Raw genomic sequence first — 20,025 nt, 5'->3', positions numbered from 1 at the left:
CTTACCAGTCTCAGCTTCATTAGGAACCTTTAGCAATCAGCACTAACCTCCGACAACCACTGACCAGGGAAAAGGGTCTCCTCCTTAAATTCATGAAATCCTCCTCAATCTCCTTCTTCATCAGCATCAGAGAAAACTTCAATGGTCACTCCTCTTTCTCCAACGACCCTCTTAATTTCGGAGACTTTTCAACGTCGGGGACACTCCTCAACAGCGAAAACGACATCCCGACCCTGGCCTTCCTCTCGTCAATCCTGACCGTCATGGGATTGGGTTTTGGGTCTGCTCTGATTTCTTCTTGCAGGTCTCGGGAGTCGCAGCGGCGACATTAGGTTTTTAGGGTTCTATTCTGGGTTTGATTTGGGGTTCTTAGGCTGGTTTTTCTGAATGCAAGGTTAAAGATGAAGACGCGAGGGAGGAGATGATGGAGAAGAAGACGCTCGCGCAGCGGAGCAATTTAGGTTGGTGAAGGTCGCAATAGAGGTTTCTGGTGAAAAATATGATCTTGCCGCTGTAGTGATGCGACGGCGACGCAAAGGGTTCTCGTGGTGCGGCCTGGTGCAAGTAGCTCATGGAGAGGTGTTGGTGCGTTAATGACGGAGGCGGATCGCTGAGGACTGGCAGTGAGGATGGTGGTGACGCTAGGGTTTGCCGGCGTCAATGGAGGATTCGCAGTGGTGGTTGAAGATGACGACGATTTGTGGTTCTGATGGTGGTGGCCATGGAGGCTTGCGGCTAACGACGAGGTTGATGATGGTGGAGATAGGGTTTGGCGGCGGCAAGGTTGGTCGCAACGGAGGCAAGGTTGGTGGTGATGGATTTAGGGTTTCTATATAGAAGAAAAAGCTGACGTGACAGGTGAGGGAGTGTAGGGAGATTTAGGATTTTAAAAAAGATAAATTAAATTAATGTAGAATATATTTAGAATAATAAAAATATAATGTGGAGGTATAGGGAGTACTTTGGGTAGTGGAGGGAACAACTCCCTTACATTTTGGGTGTTGCTCCCTCCACCACCCCAAATGCTTCTGCACCTCCCCACTATTTTCTTTTATTCCAAAAATACTCTACACCTCCCCACTATTTTATTTTATTCCAAAAATACCCTACACCTCCCCAGTATCCTCAACAATCTTTCTCTTCTCCCTCTACATTAATGGAGTATTCATATGGTTTAGATTTAGATTTAAACTTGTGATAAATTGCAAAATATAAAATTCAGAGGAAACTTAAATATTAGTGCTTTTACCACTTTCATTTTATAAACTTTAAAGTTAGATGCAAATACAAAATAATAAACATAATAATATTAATAGTAAATAATATATTATTATTATTATATACTAAGTTTATAATAACGAAAGAACTAAATAAATTCCAAATGTTTAACAAATAATTTTTCTTTTATATTTTAAGTATTTTATAATATTTTTATATTATTTATCTAATAAATTAAATACTTTATTCAAGTTATTTGAGTCAAACATGTCGGTAAGTTAAAACATAATATAATGTTAAAAATTATAGATATTAAATGTAAAAAAAACACACACATATATAAACATTTTTCTAGAAATTTAGAACAAAATTTTACCATTTATTAAGTGATTTGAAGAAAAAAAAATATATTGAACCATGAAAATAAGATTGAATCAAACTTATTTAAGGGAAAGTGTAAATAAAATTTTTCACAAGTTTAAATCTGAACCATTTGAATGCTTAATTAATGTGAAGAGAGAAAGAGAAAGATTGTTGAATATAGTGAGGAGGTGTAGGGTATTTTTGGAATAAAAAAAAACAGTAGGGAGGTGTAAAGTATTTTTGGAATAAAAGAAAATAGCGGAAAGGTGCAAGAGCACTTGGGGTGGTGGAGGGAGCAACACCCTTACATTTTTTATACCTCTTTTTCTAATGGGCTGAGGGCCCAATATGCTTTCTTATTTTTTTTCTTATTTACACACCCACACTTTTATTGTTGGTTTAATAGGTTCGGAGGTCCTTATATTTGTGAGTTCGTTTCAATTGGATCCTCCAATTTTGAAAGTGATCAATTTGGTCCCTAATTTAACAAAATTGAGTCAATAATACCCTTTCCGTTATGTTTAAAAAGTTAATGACGTCCATTGCATTTAACGGAAAGGGTATTATTGACTCAATTTTGTTAAATTAGAGACCAAATTGATCACTTTCAAAATTGGAGGACCCAATTAAAACTAACCCACAAATATAGGGACCTCCGAACCTATTAAACCTTTATTGTTTGCAGCGCTAAATCTTCTCATTCACAACACTTTGCAACAACAGTTGAAGAGTTTTATTTTGGTTCATCAAGTATTTTGTCTCTTCTAGCCTCACACTCCCCATTCATCATCACAGCTCTATCATCATAAAACAGGCACAAATTTATGACTCATTATCATCTTCATTTTTCATCTCCGCCAACAATCATTTCTTCCATCTTCCTCCTTTTTTTATTCATACACAACAGATATTTTTTAAGTTTTTGTTAGTATTTTTTAATTCATTATTTTTAATATACTCTATTCTTTATCAATATATTTCCTTTTATTATTTTTTTAAAATTATAAATATTGTTTGAACAGATTAATTATCAAAATTATGTAATAACTTTTTATTTTATCACGCAAAAGGAAAAAAAAGCAAAAACACATATGCGTAAAACATGTGTTTTTACTAATTTCTTTAATTCTTTCTAAAACATACGTATTTCAATAAATTTGAAATAAAATTGCACTATTTTTATGAAAAAACCATTGATTTGGATGAGTGAGTTAATTGGATAAAAAGACAACCTTTAATGGGTAATAAGTTAGAATTGTAAGACATTCTTTCAGCAAAAAGGAAAAAGCAAAACGCAAAAAGCGAGACATAAATTATTACTACTAAATTTCCTACTTCTTCTTTTGAGTAGATTCGAGGGAATTTGAGAGAATTTGAAGATAAACTTTTTTATTGTTTATTTGAGTGAATTTGAAGGTAAATGAAAGTGAATTTGGAAATAAATTATTTTAATTTGTCTCGTTAATATAATTCTATACTAATTCTCACAAATTTTATTTCCAAATTTACTCTCATTTACCTCCAAATTTACTCAAATAAATGACAAAAGAATTTATCTTCAAATCCTCTCAAATCCCCTCAAATCCACCCAAAAAACAACAAGGATTTTAAGTTTCTCTTATTTTAAATTGATTACTTTAATATTTCTTTTCAATTAATGAATTGAAACTTATTATATTTTAATCTCATTGTTTAAACAGAGTAACGTAGTTATTAAGTAATTTGATGGAAGCATCGTAGGCAAATCTTTGAATGGGATAGAAATCTATGAACGTGAACTTTTCATCATGATTGTTGTGTTTTTCTTACGCCAATTCATTATTTATGTTTTCTGTTTGCTTGACTTGACTATTCCAAACCAAACACAATCATTCATAAAAAGAAAAAAAATAAATAATGTACGAAACATGATCCAAGAACCACAGGCCACAACCATGCCATCTTCCTATAACATTTTCTTCCTTTTCATCTTGTTATCTTCCTCGGTTTTGCAACTACTCAGGAACACCCCATCTCCGCTTAACATTGATTCTGATTTCATATTAATAAAAAAAAATTAAATCTAACTCAACTTTAAAAAAAAATTATGATAAGGTTCGACGTTCCAAAATAATTTTTTTTTTAAATACTTACTCATATACTTAGTGATTGACTTCAATAATGTGATTCAACACACTTGAAAAGACACTGCATGCTTTGCCCCGTTGTCTTGGTTGTCTTGGTTCAATAAGGCGAATGGTCATTACTTGCGTTTCAACATGAATTTGTGTAGAGAGGAGAGATATATCTTTTCGACGTAGTCTCATGATCTTATGATATTGGGACACATGCTCCACTCAGTTCAACTTCGGACAGATGGAGGTACTTATAAAAGATATTCTGACATTCAAGTTAGATGTTGTTCAATGAGTTTTTTCTCACAATTGAGTATTTGAAATTTAGTAAAATGTATCTACCTTTATGGCTTAACCTTGTATTTATAATTTATTTCATGACCTAGAAATTATCACAGGTTCAATAAAACGAACTTACCTTTAAATTCGGTCCGTTATTCATAAATCGCTTCCTTATCAGTTATCAATATCTTTAATCAATATTTTAACTGTTTTGTTATCTATTCTCAGATATTATTTGCCCAAGTCACTGATCCAATAATATTTTGCACGCTAGTCCAATTATGGTCCAATGTTAATAATTTAAACATTGGCCCAACATGAACGCCTTTAAGCAATGGTCCAACATTAATCTGGTTGACTATCATTGTCGTAGAGGATGGACAGAATGGTCAAGTGATTTTTGGTTCTTATTGATTCAAAGAATATTATGTTGAATTCACACATCAACCATAATACTATAAAAAGTCGATAAATCATGCCACTTGCGTACTTTCTCTCGACTTACAAAGACCAAGTCATCATATAATGTTGACAAAATATTGTTTAATCTTACAAACAACGTTTATTTGAAAGGTGTTACTATTGGCTCATAGCCAACCAAACGGTAAAGATGCAAGAGAGCCTCTAAGTTATTTTGGGGCTCATGGTCGACCGATGATACCTCTCAGGTGAATGAACCGAGCAGACAAACAATTAACCGATTGGTAAAAACAACCGTTAAGGTAATCAATAATAATAACTGTCGTTGATGGGGAGTTAATGAAAATAATTATCATTTATTGACAATTAATAGAAATAATGTCATTTATTAGTGATGAATGAGTGCCGAAACAAAAGGTTTGTATGTTTTATTATGAAAATTTATGTGGTGAAGACTAAGCACAAAAATAGGTTTTTTTTATAGTAAAATGTATCTCAATGAATTCTAAGGTACAATAATAGTTTTTTTTTTTAATTACAACTGTAAAGTGGTTTTTAGAATTCAATATTTCAATATTTTTTATTTCTTAACATCAAAGTTTAGGATTTGTAAGCCTTAATTATTTAATATACACTTTAGGCTTAATTTGTAATTTTTACTCATGTTTAAGTTTTTAATTTATTTTTGTTATACATTTCATTAAATTAATATATAAATTTAAAAGTGTCACATATTTTTAAAATTTGAGTCATAATCTATTTTAAATATATTTTATGTCAAAATTAAAATTTTCAAATAAAAAATTACATAGATTTTGACACGTAAAAATATCAATTTTTACATATAACTTTTCTAAATAGTATTAATTACAATTTAATGAAAATAACCATTGAATCTCGTATAAAAAAAAAAGTCATTTGAGTTAAAAACAAATATAAAAAATAAAAAATTTCAGTATAGATAACAAATTACTAATCCTACACTTTAATATATATACACATTCTACTGAACTTGAAATCATTGTGAAGTTTAGGAAGACATTACTAATATGAATTGTTGCAACATCTTTTCTATCGTTATGTACATGTCTTTCAATATCTTAAATTCATTATTGAAAAAAAAATTCTGTCACATTTCTATTGTAGGATTTTTAAAAATTATAAGCTTAACACTTTGATATTGTAATATTTCTATTAAATAACCATGACATGCATAAATTTTAAAATCCTTCCATCATAAAAGTAAAAAACAAATATTTCATATCTTTAAAATATATATTCAAATCACACGTTTTATACATATTTGGATTACAAAATATTGTGTATTATTTCTCGATAATTATGTTATATATGAAAAGATGAAAAATAATCGTATTAACTAACATACAACATAGTTTAGTTAAATATATAAACTAACATAATGTCAAATTATAAATTATAATATGTAAACAAGGTGCAATTCATATGTCAAATTGCTAATTGATTTTGTGAAGTTGAGTTAAACATAAATTTACTTATTAGATGATACATGAGTCATTTAAAGTTATTACTATTGAGAACTTGTTACTAAACTTCTACTGAACTACCTGTTATATCTAATTTCATGTTCATGGTGTTCATTCTTTAACATGAAAAGATGTGTTGGAGATCTTATATGGAATAAAGATAACTAGAAGAAGAAACATGTTTCTAGTAAAAAAAAGTAATTGAATAATCTTAATTTACTTTGTCAAATTTATTTCAATTCACAAGTTTGTGTAATTTGATAGATAAATGTACGTGAAATCAATCACAAGTAGCATGTCAATTTAGTCCAGCCTTATAGGCTTAACCTTGACCGATGGATCAAGGTCAAAATAGCCCACAGGGTCAAAAGGTTCAGACAAGGAAAGTCCATAAAACTAAAATAGTTGTAAAAGTCTCATGGATCAGGGTCAACCCATGGGTCAATCTATGTGAGTTAGTATAAGATCAAGATAGATAGGATTGGATAGAACCTAGGTTGACTCGATTCTACCCTCAATGTTGTCTGAATTGGCTATAAACCCTTCAGGTTAGGCCAACTTGGATCGAATCTGGGCACAAACTTATGTGGGTCGAATTGGCTAGAACTTCAGCAAGGGTTGATTCATCTAGACCTTTGCTTAAGCCGACTTGCCACAACATTTAACCTTGACCGACTTGTCCTAACCTTCGGCCAAAGCTAACTCATATAAACCTTCGGGCTAGGTTGACTTAGCTTAACTATGGATTCAGGTTTATTCGAATCGAATATCGACCAGACCAATTCGAGTCAACCTTCAGCTTGAGCCGACCTGATTTGATCTTCAGCTTGGGCCAACTTGATTTAACCTTTGGCCTGAGTTGTCCTTCACCTAGTTGGCTTGCCTATAACTTTAACATCGAACGACTTGTCTCAACCTTTTGTAGGAGTCGACTCGTCTTAGACCTCTTGTCCAAGTCAATTTCTCTTAACCTTTTATCAGGGCCATTTTGTCTTGATCTTTCATTAGAATCAACCTATCTTAACCTTCGACCCACAACACCATGTCTCGACCTTCAATTTAAACTGATTTGTCTCAGCTTTTGACCTAGGCCAATCGTCTCCACATTTTGCCTGGGTCAACCCGTCTTAACCTATGACATGTCTCGTCCTTCAACTTGGACCTACCTCTTTTAACTTTCGACTCATCTCGACCATCGGTCTAAGCTAACATGTTTCAACCTTCAGCTCGAGCTAACCCATTTTTATCTTCGACCTGGGCTTACCATCTTGACCTTTAACTCGAGCTCGCTCGTCATGACGTTGGCACTGACCCATCTCAAGCTTTGGCTCAAACTGACATGTTTTAACCTTCTATCCGGGTTTACTTGTCTCAATCTTCTTCACAAGCCTGCACATCTCAACCTTCTTCACAGGCTGACCCGTCTCGACCTTTTACCTGAGTCTGTCTGTCTCGACCTATGATCCGAGCCAATCCATTTCTGAACGGCTCAACCCATCTCATTCTTCAACTCAAGCTGGCACATTTTAACTTTTGACCCTGAGCCAACCATATCTACATTATGCTTGGGTCGTTCAGTCTCAACCTTTGGCCAAGTCATCTTTTCTCAAACTGGCCCAGGTTGTCCTGTTTCGACATTCAGTTGGGACAACCTGTCTCAACCTTCGATCCAGACTACCTCTCAACTTTCGACTAAGGTCGACCTATCTTGTCCTTCATTACCTTCTACTTGGCAGTCTCGTCTCGACTTTTAACCTGACTGACTCTACTTGACCTTTGTCCCAACCCTGCTTAACTCAAACTTTAGTTCAAGTTAACTCGATTCAAACTTTAATTTAGGTCAACTCAGCTCTAACTTCGATCCAAGTGGACTCATGTCAACCTTAAAGTCAAGATAGCTTAGGTCAATCTTTGATCCAAGCTAAAGGTGTTGTATTTATGAGTTAATTAAAGTCTTATAGTGGAGTCAAACTTATTTTGACCCTGATTCTAACCCACTTTAAAATAGGTTTTTAGGAATTAGAACTTTTTTCAACTCACTTATGACTCTATAAAACAAGAGTTATTCAAGAGTAGATTAGAGTTGACCCATTAATTATGAATAAAATTAACACCTCTAATTGATGAAAAATGTGAAAAAAAAAATGCTTGGACATCTAGTACTATTTGTCACCTATTTCACTAGTAAAAAAAAAGGATTAGAAAGCGCAATATACGCTTCGGTTTAAGCGAAACCGAAGCGTATAAAAGCACGGTGGCAGATTCGTAATAATAACTTAAGTATATGCTTCGGTTGCCCCATGACCGATGCCTAAAACGTGCTACTAACTCGGTTCTACGTAAAACCAAGGCATAAACCGGTGTCCAAACCTACTCCACTTTACAGCTGATGGGACTGATAAGAGCTATTAAATCGGTTGCTCAGCAACCGATGCCTAAAAAGCACTACTAACTCGGTTTTGATGAAAACCGAGGCATGTGCTCCTTCTCCATATCTCTTATGATATTTTTCACTTCCACCGCCCAACATCTTCTTCTTCCCTCCCTCGTGCTCTCACTTCTCCCAACATATTTCGTGCTCTCACTTCTTCTATGTCGTGCTCTCCCACTCTTCCCTTCGTTCTCTCCCATTCTACTGTAGCCTCCGCCACTGCTGCCTCCGTCGCTCCAGATCGCCATCGCCAAGCCGCTCCAGATCGCCAAGCTGCTCCAGATCGGCGAGCCCTCCGCCATTGCTGCCTCCGAAAACGAGATCCCTTCGGCTGTTCGCGAAAACCCTACCGCCGGGAGCCACCACCTCGTTGTGCGACGGCTGCGCAGCTTCCACCTCGTTTGAGTGCGTCGCCTCTGGAGGGAAGAGCAAGCGGTGGCCGTTAGGGTTTGATGTTGATGGTTGTGGATTCGCGGCGTCGTCTGAGGTTGCTGATTCGCGGCGGCCATGGAGGTTGAACAGGTTGCGATTGGGGTTTTTCTGATGTTGATGGTGGTGGTGCGAGTTAGGGTTTGATGACGGCGGAGGAGGAGGAGAAGCGGCAGAGGAAAATGCGGAGGGCGCGGCGGCTCTGCGGCGACTCTACGGCGGGATTTTTGCTTGATCTGTGTTTTGGGCGCAGCGGGATTTTTGCTTCATTTGTGTTTTTGGTGGTCTTGCAAAACTTTAGTGTTGTTGTTTTTCTTCTATGTAATATTGAATAAATATGATATGATCTCGTGTTTTTAGAAGAAAGACCTTTTCTTAGTTCCACAAACATTGAATGGATTTGCCTGCAAGGTGCATTATCAGTGTTCAATGCTTTCTGCTTTCAACATTGCATTATCAGATTTTGTTTGTGTTCAATGCTTGCTTTCTGCTTTCAATTTCTGCTTTCTGCGTTTTCTGCTTTCAACACACTGCTTTCACTGTACTGTCTCGGTTCAGGTCCTAACCGAGGCAGGAGAATATGAGATATTGACTCGGCTGACAACCGAAGCAAAAAGAGATAGAGGTTTTACCTCGTGTGGATATGCACCGGTTACAGAATCGGTGTTTATAAGCGTAAGTAACCGAGGCCATATCCCTTTAATGTACTAGTGTTTTTTGTTTGGTTTCAAAAAATAAAGTTAAAGGAAATATTAGAAGAAAAAAAAGAGGAAATAGGAAGGGAGAAAATATATCTTATCTTAAATAAAACAAAATGTAAGGTATAAAAAATATATAATTTAATAAAATGATTAAAAAACATAATCATTAAACTTATATATCATTATTAAAATATGTCTAAAATAGTTAGAAGAAAAAATTAATGTGAAAAACGTTTAACTGAACAGACCCAGGAAGCTTCAACTAGTACAGTAATGAATATTAGTTATTGTAAGTGATGGCTTGTTTTAATAAAAAAAAATTATCTTACAAAATTATTAATATATCTCAAGTGTATAAATAAGTCTTAGATTACTAATTTTATTATTTTATTGATAAGTTTTGTGTCTTCTTAAGAAAAACCCTACCAAGTTTTTGTATATAACTTTAAAAGAACGATATTTGATATGATTTTGAGTAAATACAATATCTTTTCATTAGTTAATTTTCTCAATCAAACAAACTCAATTAATATTCCCCTCCTACCCTTTTCAACACCACTCTCCTCTTTAATTTTATTTCTTCTGCGGGAATCATGGTGATAAAGATCTACAGTAACATATAGTTTAACTTTTCAAGATATTGAAATTATTTTTTCTTAACGATTTTTTATTCTTCATACCTATATGCATCTAACAATATATTTAAGGGCCCAACAATCTTAATTATGTGGATAATTTAGAAAGACATATATGGGCTAAAAATATTATAAAAGAGGAATCATGACTCAAATTAATGTTTCGGTATATTAAACTTCAAATATTATAGTTTAATAGTGTTTCAGTACATGGATAAATTAAATACATTTATATTTTTTTAATTTTCTTAAACACTTTTATGATTGTGATGATTGATTTTAACTATATCATCTCAATAGGTTTGAGATCAGAATATTAATATCGTTTATAAAACGATAATTATGTTTCAAAATTCATTTTCAAATGAAAAAATAATTTTAAAAACGAATTTGTATTACCTTATATTTTGATTCAAAATTCATTCTAATATAGTATATAACTTAGGAGATGAAGCGACAATTTAATTACACTTGGAGTTGGTTTTATTAAAAATCAATAATTGAAAGATAACTAATAATTAGCTTATATCTTTATTGTTGATGCATATTAATAAATATATTCACACCTAACCTTTATTATTACCCAAAATTATTGTTGCAGTAATGGTGACGTAAGCCCAATTTAGAAAAATTGAACCACTCTTTAAGCTGCTGTTCTACTTTGAGAACCTATACCTACTTGAAAATAGTTTAGAAAACAATTTAGTAACTAAACCTTTTCTACCTTCATGGTCATCATCCTATACTATAGTATACTATATAAGCACTTTCCTTCCAATTGCAAATCATCATATAATAACAACCCTTTCCTCCATTATCTCTCTTCATCTTCTCTGACCAAACTGAGTAGCTTAACATCTTCACATCATGAGATTCTTGGAATTTCATTGTGATCCAATGTCTGCAATTGCAACCTTTGCAGCTATAGCTTTAACAGTCTTTGTCATTTTCAGAAGTTTCATCTGCAAAAAAGGAAGGTACCATGTGGTTGCGGGAACTATGTTAGACCTGTTGCTCAACTTCCGCAATCTGCACGATTACATGACTGATCTTGCCAGAAAACACACGAGTTACCGGTTGCTTTGGTTTCGCAGGAGTGAAATTTACACTGTGGATCCTGTCAATGTTGAATACATCCTCAAAACAAACTTTGCAAACTATGAGAAGGTACTAATTGTCAAAGATGTTATGGTAGAAGCACTCTTTCATCATCTGAATGTTAGAATTTCAAATATATTTCATAGAGGAATGTGGACATAAACGTACAATACTATGAATCACGTTAAATTCTTGTGTTGTTTATTTCTCTTCTTTTGTTATCTTGTTTCAAAAAGCATGACTCAAAACTTACTACACATAAACATCTATTCTTATTCTCATATGCTGTTACAGGGCTGGTACCACTATGAGAAATTGACAGATCTTTTAGGTGATGGAATATTCTCAGTGGACGGCGAGAAGTGGCTACATCAGAGAAAGGTTGCGAGCTATGAAATTGGAACCAAAATAGTGAGAGATTTTAGCCTTGAAGTGTTCAAATCCAATGCAGTAAAACTTGCAGGAGTTGTTTCAAAAACAGCTATGTCAAATAATGCAGTTGACTTCCAAGTAAGATTTTGTTACATGCTTGATACAAAGCGGTGAAGTCCATTATAAATAAAATAAAGGATGTATAATATTAATCTCATGGTGTTTATTGACAGGAACTGTTTATGAAATCAACCTTGGACTCGGTCTTTAAGATTGTTCTTGGTGTAGACTTGGACACCATATACGGAACATACGAAGAAGGCACTCAATTCTCCAATGCCTTTGACGAAGCAAGTGCTATAACGTTGTATCGGTATGTCGATGTTTTATGGAAGATCAAGCGTTTTCTCAACATTGGATCAGAGGCAGTACTTAGAAACCGCGTTAAAGAGGTGGATGATTTTGTTTACAAACTAATCAGAATCAAGACAGAGCAAGTGCAGAAGTCATCACAATCTGATTTTTCTGTGAGTAAAATTTTTGCCACCCCTCTTGTAATCCTAAGTAAATAATATAGGCATTCATAATGTGAAGGCTTTTTAAGCTGCAATACAATCATAAATTGTTACATATAGTAAGTTTGTTGACTTTTATCATTAGAAAAAATTAAATATATTTTTAATCTTTAAATTTTAATGTAAAATTAGAATTAGTTTATTTTAAAAATAAAATAAGACCATAATCACGTATGAAATTAATACCAATTTTTATTTAAGACAAATTTGTTAATGGATCTTCAATTTTATACATAATACTCTATTTTTTCATTTATACTTTAGACTTAGACTCAGGTTTAGAATTCTAATATTTCACATATTAGTTTAGGAAGTAGAGTCATTGAATCCCTTACTTAAATATTATATCTATTAGTATTTTTTATTGATTCAAATGGTAAGAAAAATTTACAACAATTGAGCATAGATATTAAACTCTTGTTATTTGATATGTACATCTATTTACAGGAGAAAAAAGCAGATATGGTGTCAAGGTTTCTGGCATTGAATGAGACAGATCCTAAGTACCTAAGAGACATTATTCTCAGCTTCGTGATTGCAGGAAGAGATACAACAGCTGCTACTCTTTCCTGGTTCTTTTACATGCTATGCAAGCATCCACATATCCAAGAAAAAGTTGTGCATGAAGTTGGAGAAGTAACAAAGTTGAAGAACACTTGTAGTATTGATGAACTTGCAGATAGCCTAACCGATGAGGCCCTGGGAAAGATGCACTTTTTGCATGCAGCTTTAACTGAAACACTCAGACTTTACCCTGCCGTTCCAATTGTAATGAACTTGTGCACTATATGCATTAAAAATCAAACGTTAAAAAGCCAAAAAGAAAAAAAAAAAAAAAGGGTTTTATGCGAAGTGTTAATATTTTAACAAACTTTAACATTTTATGAGCATCTCCCTTACGAGTCCATTCTGTTTAAAGATTTTATCTGTGATGGTACAGGATGGCAAACTTTGCTCATCAGATGAAACTTTACCTGATGGATTTAGAATTAGGAAAGGTGATTCTATATCATATCAGTCATATTCCATGGGTAGGATGGAATTCATCTGGGGTGAAGATGCAGAGGAATTTCGACCAGAGAGATGGCTTGATGAAAGTGGAACTTTTCAACCAGAGAGTTCTTTCAAGTTCACAGCCTTTCAGGTTAGCAAGTGCAATAATTGAAACTGAGTGATTGAAACTTTGAAATTCAACTTGTTATCACTATGCAGGGCGGTCCAAGAATTTGTCTGGGGAAAGATTTTGCATACAGGCAGATGAAAACTTTTGCTGCTGTTCTTTGTCACAGCTACAAATTCAAGCTGGCTGTCCAAAATGAATCGGTGAATTATAAGACTATGCTCACTCTTCACATTGATGGTGGTCTTCATCTGCATGCTTCTCGGAGATTCGAGCTTATGGGTTAGAATTTGTGGCTTCTAAAAGACCAATGGATAATATGTTGTGAATGTTTTTGGTAAAATACAGAGTGCGTTTTAGTGTTTGGGTGAATAAAAGACCAACTATAGACTTGTAATTCAACTAGTCTTTCTCCACTGTATCCTTCATTTTCAGGGTAGATTACAATAGTTGTTTAATTTAGAACATAGATTTAATAGCATTTTTTCTCTGTAACTACATCACCTTATTGTAATATATACAATGTTGCAATAAAATCTTTATTATAATACTTGTGACACCCGAGAAAATTAAATTGCATGACATAGTTGGTTTATTTTAGGAAAATGATACTTGAACAACCTCTTTTGACAACATTTAGACACGGGACAGGTGTCTAAATGCTATTGGTCCAGGTGGAAAATGGTTTCAGATTTTTTAATGACGTGGAAAGAGATTTCAGTCGCAGGTTTCAAATTTGAGGGTTTCATTTTCAGTTTTGGAATTTGAATTTGGGGCATTGGTAGAGAGAGAAGAGAAGCTTGAGAGAGAGCGGGAACCCTAGAGTGAGAGTGCCGCCGGAGTCCGTCTTCCTCCGACCAGCCACGATTGCCGTCGGAGTTCGTGTTCCTCCGACCAGCCACGAGTGCCGCCGGAGTCCGTCTTCGTCGGACCAGCCACGAGTGTCGTCGTTCTGCCCGAAGGTTCCGCCATTTCGAAGCACCGTTCAACGCCGAAACCACCATTGACATGGGTTTTAAAGCTTCCTGTCGTTTGTTTCACTACAACCTCCGTTTGGAAGCACTGTCGTAGGTGAAAACCACCATTGAAGACGAAAAAACATAGTTTGTAAGTTTCCGTGGTTCGTTTTGATTTTCTTTTCTTGTTGTTGTTCGGTGATTTTCACTTATTTTAATTATTTGAATTTTTTTATCATTTCGGGATTGTTATATTTTTTGGGAGCAAATTATGAACAAGTGAACTAAATATTGAAATGCATAAGTAAATTTTTTTATTTCTAATAAATTTGTTAATATTTTCTTTATGTTGTTTACATATGATAATGTGTTTGTAGGTATCAGATAGAAGAAGCAAAAATTCGAACTTGAGTAAACCTCCAAAGTGCTAAAGCAGAGGCTAGATCAAGAAAGCTCGAGGTATTTAATTGTCATTAATAAACTATATTTTTGTGTAAATTTGTATAGTTTCTTGCTATTGTATCTTTGAGGATCATATTGTTTAATTCATTTGTCTGTTCTGTTGCTTTAGAGCAACCTTCAATGAAGTGTCGCGGTCCTTTGTTTGTCGAAGTGTCGTTGTTCACGTGTTTGTTGTAGCGTTTTCTGTTTCAGCCACCTAGAAGCGCTCGTCTTCATTGAAGTGTGGTCGGACTGTCGCCGTTGAAGTTGGTCGGACTGTAATTGGTGAAGGCAACTTTGTAGGCGCCGCCTTTACGCGTCAAGGAACCATCGAAGTTGGAAACTGCCATTGGAGGTGTTTTTTGAAGGTTGGCTCTGTTCTTTTGGGTAATGCATTTTTTGTGTTCGGTGTTTAAATTATTTTGGGCATTTATGGATTGTTGTATTATTTGAGTGTTTTTCCTCGTATGGTTTAGTGTGAAATGAAGGTGTATAGAACATTTAATGGTTGATGCGATTTTTTGTTGGAAAGTACGAATTCATTGGGTTTCTGGTTGATATTGGGTTATTTAGACTATGGTTTTGTATTATGTTTGGTTTTTTGAGTTGTTGTTGGGTTAATTTTACTATGGTTTTGTATTATGTTTGGTTTGGTAGTGATGGATCACATTTTAAAAATGATAATGTTTTGAAGCTTTGATTGAAATTGTGCATTTTATTGATATGTTGTGCATTTTTTTTCTTTGCAGGAGGAACTATAACAGGTTAGGGAGAAATATATTTGTGATTAGATTTTGGATGTGCACAATGTGCGGAGGGATGAAGTGTTGCAGGATTTAGGCATTGAGTAGATGTTGTTGAATAGGGATTTTTGCAACTTTATTAATGGTTTCTTTAGAACTTTTTCGATATGTATTAATGAGGACTGAATGTACATATTTGTTGTTAAAAATGTTGAAAGAAAATGAGTGCTTACATTTATTGTTCATGAAATTTGAAGATCAAAATGATCAATGTTTTAAATGTTTGTATTGTAATCCCCACTAAATTTGGATGTGAATATTTATGAAATCTTTTATGCACAGGTTTTATGTAGAAAAAAATGATGAAAATAAATTGGGTTAAATGTCAATGAATGCATTAACATGAGTTGGATGTCCATTAAGTTTGAAGAATAAACCTTTGCCTTAAATAATAATTGATTCCACATCAGTTTTAAGTTGCAAAAATGATTAGATATAAATTAGGCACTCCAAAATGAGTGTCATCTTCATAGTTCACCTCCATGTGCAAGATATTTGCCTGAAGTACCCATTTATTTTTCCTTTGCTACCATAGTTGTTTCTACACCATGAGTTTTAATAAATATTGTTCTTTGGTCATGCAACTCTATATAAATGGTATAGTAATTGGTTCCACATTAGTTTTAAGTTGAAAAGATTATTATAAATGAATTAGGCACTCCAAAGTGAGTGTCATCTTCAGAGTTGATCTCCTTGTGCAAAATATTTGTCAAAAGTACCTACTTATTTTGCCTTTGCTACCATTGTTGTTTTTGCACCATGAGTTTTAATAAATATTGTTCCTTGGCCATGAAACTCTATATAAATGGCATAGTAATTTGTTCTGCATCAGTTTTAAGTTGAAAAGATTATTATAAATGAATTAGTCACTCCAAAGTGAGTGTCATCTTCGTAGTTGATCTCTTTGTGCAAAATCTTTGTCTGAAGTACCCACTTATTTTGTCTTCGCTACCATTGTTGTTTCTGCAGCATGAGTTTTAATAAATATTGTTCCTTGGCCATGCAACTCTACATAAATGGTATAGTAATTGGTTTCACATCAGTTTTAAGTTGAAAAGATGATTAGAAATGAATTAGGCACTCCAAAGTTAGTGTCATCTTCAGAGTCGATCTCCTTGTGCAAAATCTTTGCCGGAAGTACCCACTTATTTTGTCTTTGCTACCATTGTTGTTTCTGCAGCATGAGTTTTAATAAATATTGTTCTTTGGCCATGCAACTCTACATAAATGGTATAGTAATTGGTTCCACATCAATTTTAAGTTGAAAAGATTATTAGAAATAAATTAGGCACTCCAAAGTGAGTGTCATCTTCGTAGTTGACCTCCTTGTACAAAATCTTTTCCTGAAGTACCCACTTATTTTGTCTTTGCTACCATTATTGTTTCTGCAGCATGAGTTTTAATAAATATTGTTCCTTGGCCATGCAACTCTACATAAATGGTATAGTAATTGGTTCCACATCAGTTTTAAGTTGAAAAGATTATTAGAAATGAATTAGGCATTCCAAAGTGAGTGTCATCTTTGTAGTTGATTTCCTAGTGCAAAATATTTGTTTGAAGTACCCACTTATTTTTTCTTTGCTACCATTGTTGTTTTTGCAGCATGAGTTTTAATAAATATTGTTCATTGGCCATGCAACTCTGTATAAATGGCATAGGAATTTGTTCTGCATCAGTTTTAAGTTGAAAAAAATGATTAGAAATGAATTAGGCACTCCAAAGTGAGTGTCATCTTCGTAGTTGACCTCCTTGTACAAAATCTTTGCTTGAAGTACCCACTTATTTTGCCTTTGCTACCTTTGTTGTTTTTTCACCATGAGTTTTACTAAATATTGTTCCTTGGTCATGCAACGATGTTGTATCACGAATAATTTAATCCAATTTAATGCCTTTGTAATCAATTGCGCTCTTCAAAAATGAAGTACCAAATCGACAATCTATTCATTTCAACAACCATTCTCTAAGATCAACAAAACATGTTTCAAATCCACCATCCGGACGTAGCTATCAAATAAGTATGTATCATGTCCATACAAACGTCATTTCAACAGCCTTGCTCTATCATCAACAATAACATACACCTTAAGTCACATTATGACCTTCATAATATTTTACCAATGTTTTCGAAATTAACTAAATTTTTCAACAGGATACCAAACATCATGATATTAACTAACATTTACATTTCCTATTCTACAACAATTTTTTGAACTACTCATTTTTTTCTTTTACCATCTACAGTAAATGGAGTTCTTTTTGCATGACTCTTAATCTGTCTTCGTGGTTCAGCCTTCATACGATGGTACATTGTGCTTTGACAAGGATCTTCACTTCCCCAAAACGGTTCCTCCATAAAATCTTCACCCTCTTCAACCAACTTTCTTAAATCATGAATACTACTTTGCATGTCCAAAATAACTCGTGTTTGTTCTTCTACAACACGAATTAATTTCTCCTTAACTCCTTTATTTTGTTTGTTAAATGGAACACCATATTTCTAAACAACGTCTGTCACCATACCATAACAAAGCTCTTCTTTGGACACATCAACATCAACAACAACCTGCAATGTCATTAACAAATTTCATTACATAAAACACCAAATATAAAATACATGGCACTAACACATTCATCAAATCACCAACAACTCACCGATGCCTTAGCCAAAGCACTTCTGATGAACTTCTCCCGATATTGATATCAATCCAATTCAACAACTTTGGGAATTTTGTTACCCGGGTGTTGTACGTTGAGTTTGATGTCACAAAATGGTGACAAAACCAAATTTGCAAGTTTAAATTCATACAACATTCACATAAAAAATGATAAAAAAAAACAATAACAAATCATTGTCTTTCATTAACAATTACATAACAAACATCTACATGCAACAGGTAAGCACATCCTTGAACATGAAAATGGCTTCTGCTTGTTTCATTCTTCATTGTTGTTGAAGTAGTAGACCAACTTCCAACAAATACCTTCTGCAATATTGGATAAATCTTCAACTTTGAGCATTGTTGATGAAATTTGACCTTTGCAAACATGACTTTTAAAATATTTAATGAGTGAAGCAATCACCTTATATAGAGTAGGAAGAACACGAGATCGTCAAGGTCCTGCAGTTGCCAATATTGTGCATGTAACAGCAGTAGATAAAGTTTGCTCATGTGCTTCTTCATTAATCCATGTAACAACAGCCGATAAAGTTTAGGAGGAGTGGAATTAAACTCATTTGGTTTAGGATTCAACAATTACGGCTATTACAGCTATGACTTAAGATACCTTTTTCATACTACTTATATTATGGTAGTAGTACATCTATGGCTTAGAATATCATTTTCATACTAGTTATTTATTAATTAAACACTTTTTATAGTATTTTTTTCTCTTCATCCTTTTTTATTATCCATTAATTTTATATCACATTCCTCTTTTCTGCCTATTTCTTTTATTGTGCAAGAAACTATACAAATTTGTTACACAAAGTATAGTTTATCAATGACAATGAAATACCTCGAGCTTTCTTGACCTGGCCTCTGCTTTAGCACTTTAGAGGTTTACTCAAGCTCAGATTTTTGCTTCTTCTATATGATACCTACACATATTATCAGATGTAAACAACATAAAGATAATATTAACAAATTTATTAGAAATCACAAATTTACTTATGCATTTCAATATTCAGTTCACTTGTTTATAATTTGGAAAATGGTTTACAAAGAATGTGTTAGAGATACAATATACTGAAAGGTTGTGTGTGTTACCTTAAACAACACTTGGTCTTCTGCTCTTCTTCCCAAGAAGCAGCTATGCAGTCAGAAATCAGCTTTGTGGCTTCCATTGTGCCTCAAACTTTTTGATATTTTCTTTTCTTCCTCTTCACTTGAGCTTCAATTTGAAGTGAATATATATACATTTTAATTATAAAGTATTTCAAACCAAATAAGCACAATATAATCCGAATGCAAAATGCATACTTGTATGGTCATCCATAAACATCAACTATTAATAGTTTCAATACATGCTTATCTACAACATACCGAGTAGCTCATATGGTATGATTCACTACTTACTCAACATGTTCTTATGTCCTAATTTATTATGTTAATGACAATGTGCTTTATTACCTTAAAATTTGGGATTGAAGAGAATGGCCAAATCAACAATTTTAAGATCATATGTAGTTTTTATTTATGAATAAGAAAATTTATGATACACATCAGACATAACAAGCAAGAAATTTATGACTGCTATAATTGATATCAAATGGATATATACCAATGAATATTTCCTTCTCCAAGAACTCATAAGTGTATTTTACTACTTGGCGAGAATCTTCATCAACATTTCCTATAAAATATGTTTCATTGACATCACCTGCATAACAATTAAAAGTATTTCGCGTGTAAAATTTTTGTAACTTTGCACCCAAAAAATACAACAATCCCGAAATGATAAAAAAAATTCAAATATTTAAAATAAGTGAAAATCACCAAACAACAACAAGAAAAGAAAATCAAAACGAACCACGTAAACTTACAAACTATGTTTTTTCGTCT

At 33.6% G+C, this 20,025-nt stretch overlaps 1 protein-coding gene across 2 annotated transcripts; it reads left to right on the top strand.

Moving 5' to 3' along the window:
* The first annotated feature begins 10,891 nt into the window (after positions 1-10,891).
* LOC108344917 (cytochrome P450 704C1) lies at positions 10,892-13,802 on the top strand. Of its 2 annotated transcripts, XM_017583457.2 has the most exons (7): positions 10,892-11,075; positions 11,193-11,265; positions 11,491-11,706; positions 11,802-12,095; positions 12,591-12,911; positions 13,084-13,287; positions 13,356-13,802. In XM_017583457.2, the coding sequence occupies exons 1-7, from the start codon at positions 10,966-10,968 to the stop codon at positions 13,548-13,550; spliced, it is 1,413 nt and encodes a 470-aa protein (XP_017438946.1). In that variant the 5' UTR covers positions 10,892-10,965; the 3' UTR covers positions 13,551-13,802. The 2 variants fall into 2 exon arrangements, with proteins under 2 accessions (XP_017438946.1, XP_017438945.1); XM_017583456.2 differs by having other exon boundaries at positions 10,892-11,265.
* The last annotated feature ends 6,223 nt before the right edge of the window (positions 13,803-20,025 follow it).

The sequence above is a fragment of the Vigna angularis genome, chromosome 8 (assembly GCF_016808095.1).
Source record: "Vigna angularis cultivar LongXiaoDou No.4 chromosome 8, ASM1680809v1, whole genome shotgun sequence".
Taxonomy (NCBI): Eukaryota; Viridiplantae; Streptophyta; class Magnoliopsida; order Fabales; family Fabaceae; genus Vigna; species Vigna angularis.
Note: the sequence above shows the minus strand (reverse complement) of the source record. Positions and strands in the feature narration are given on the sequence as shown.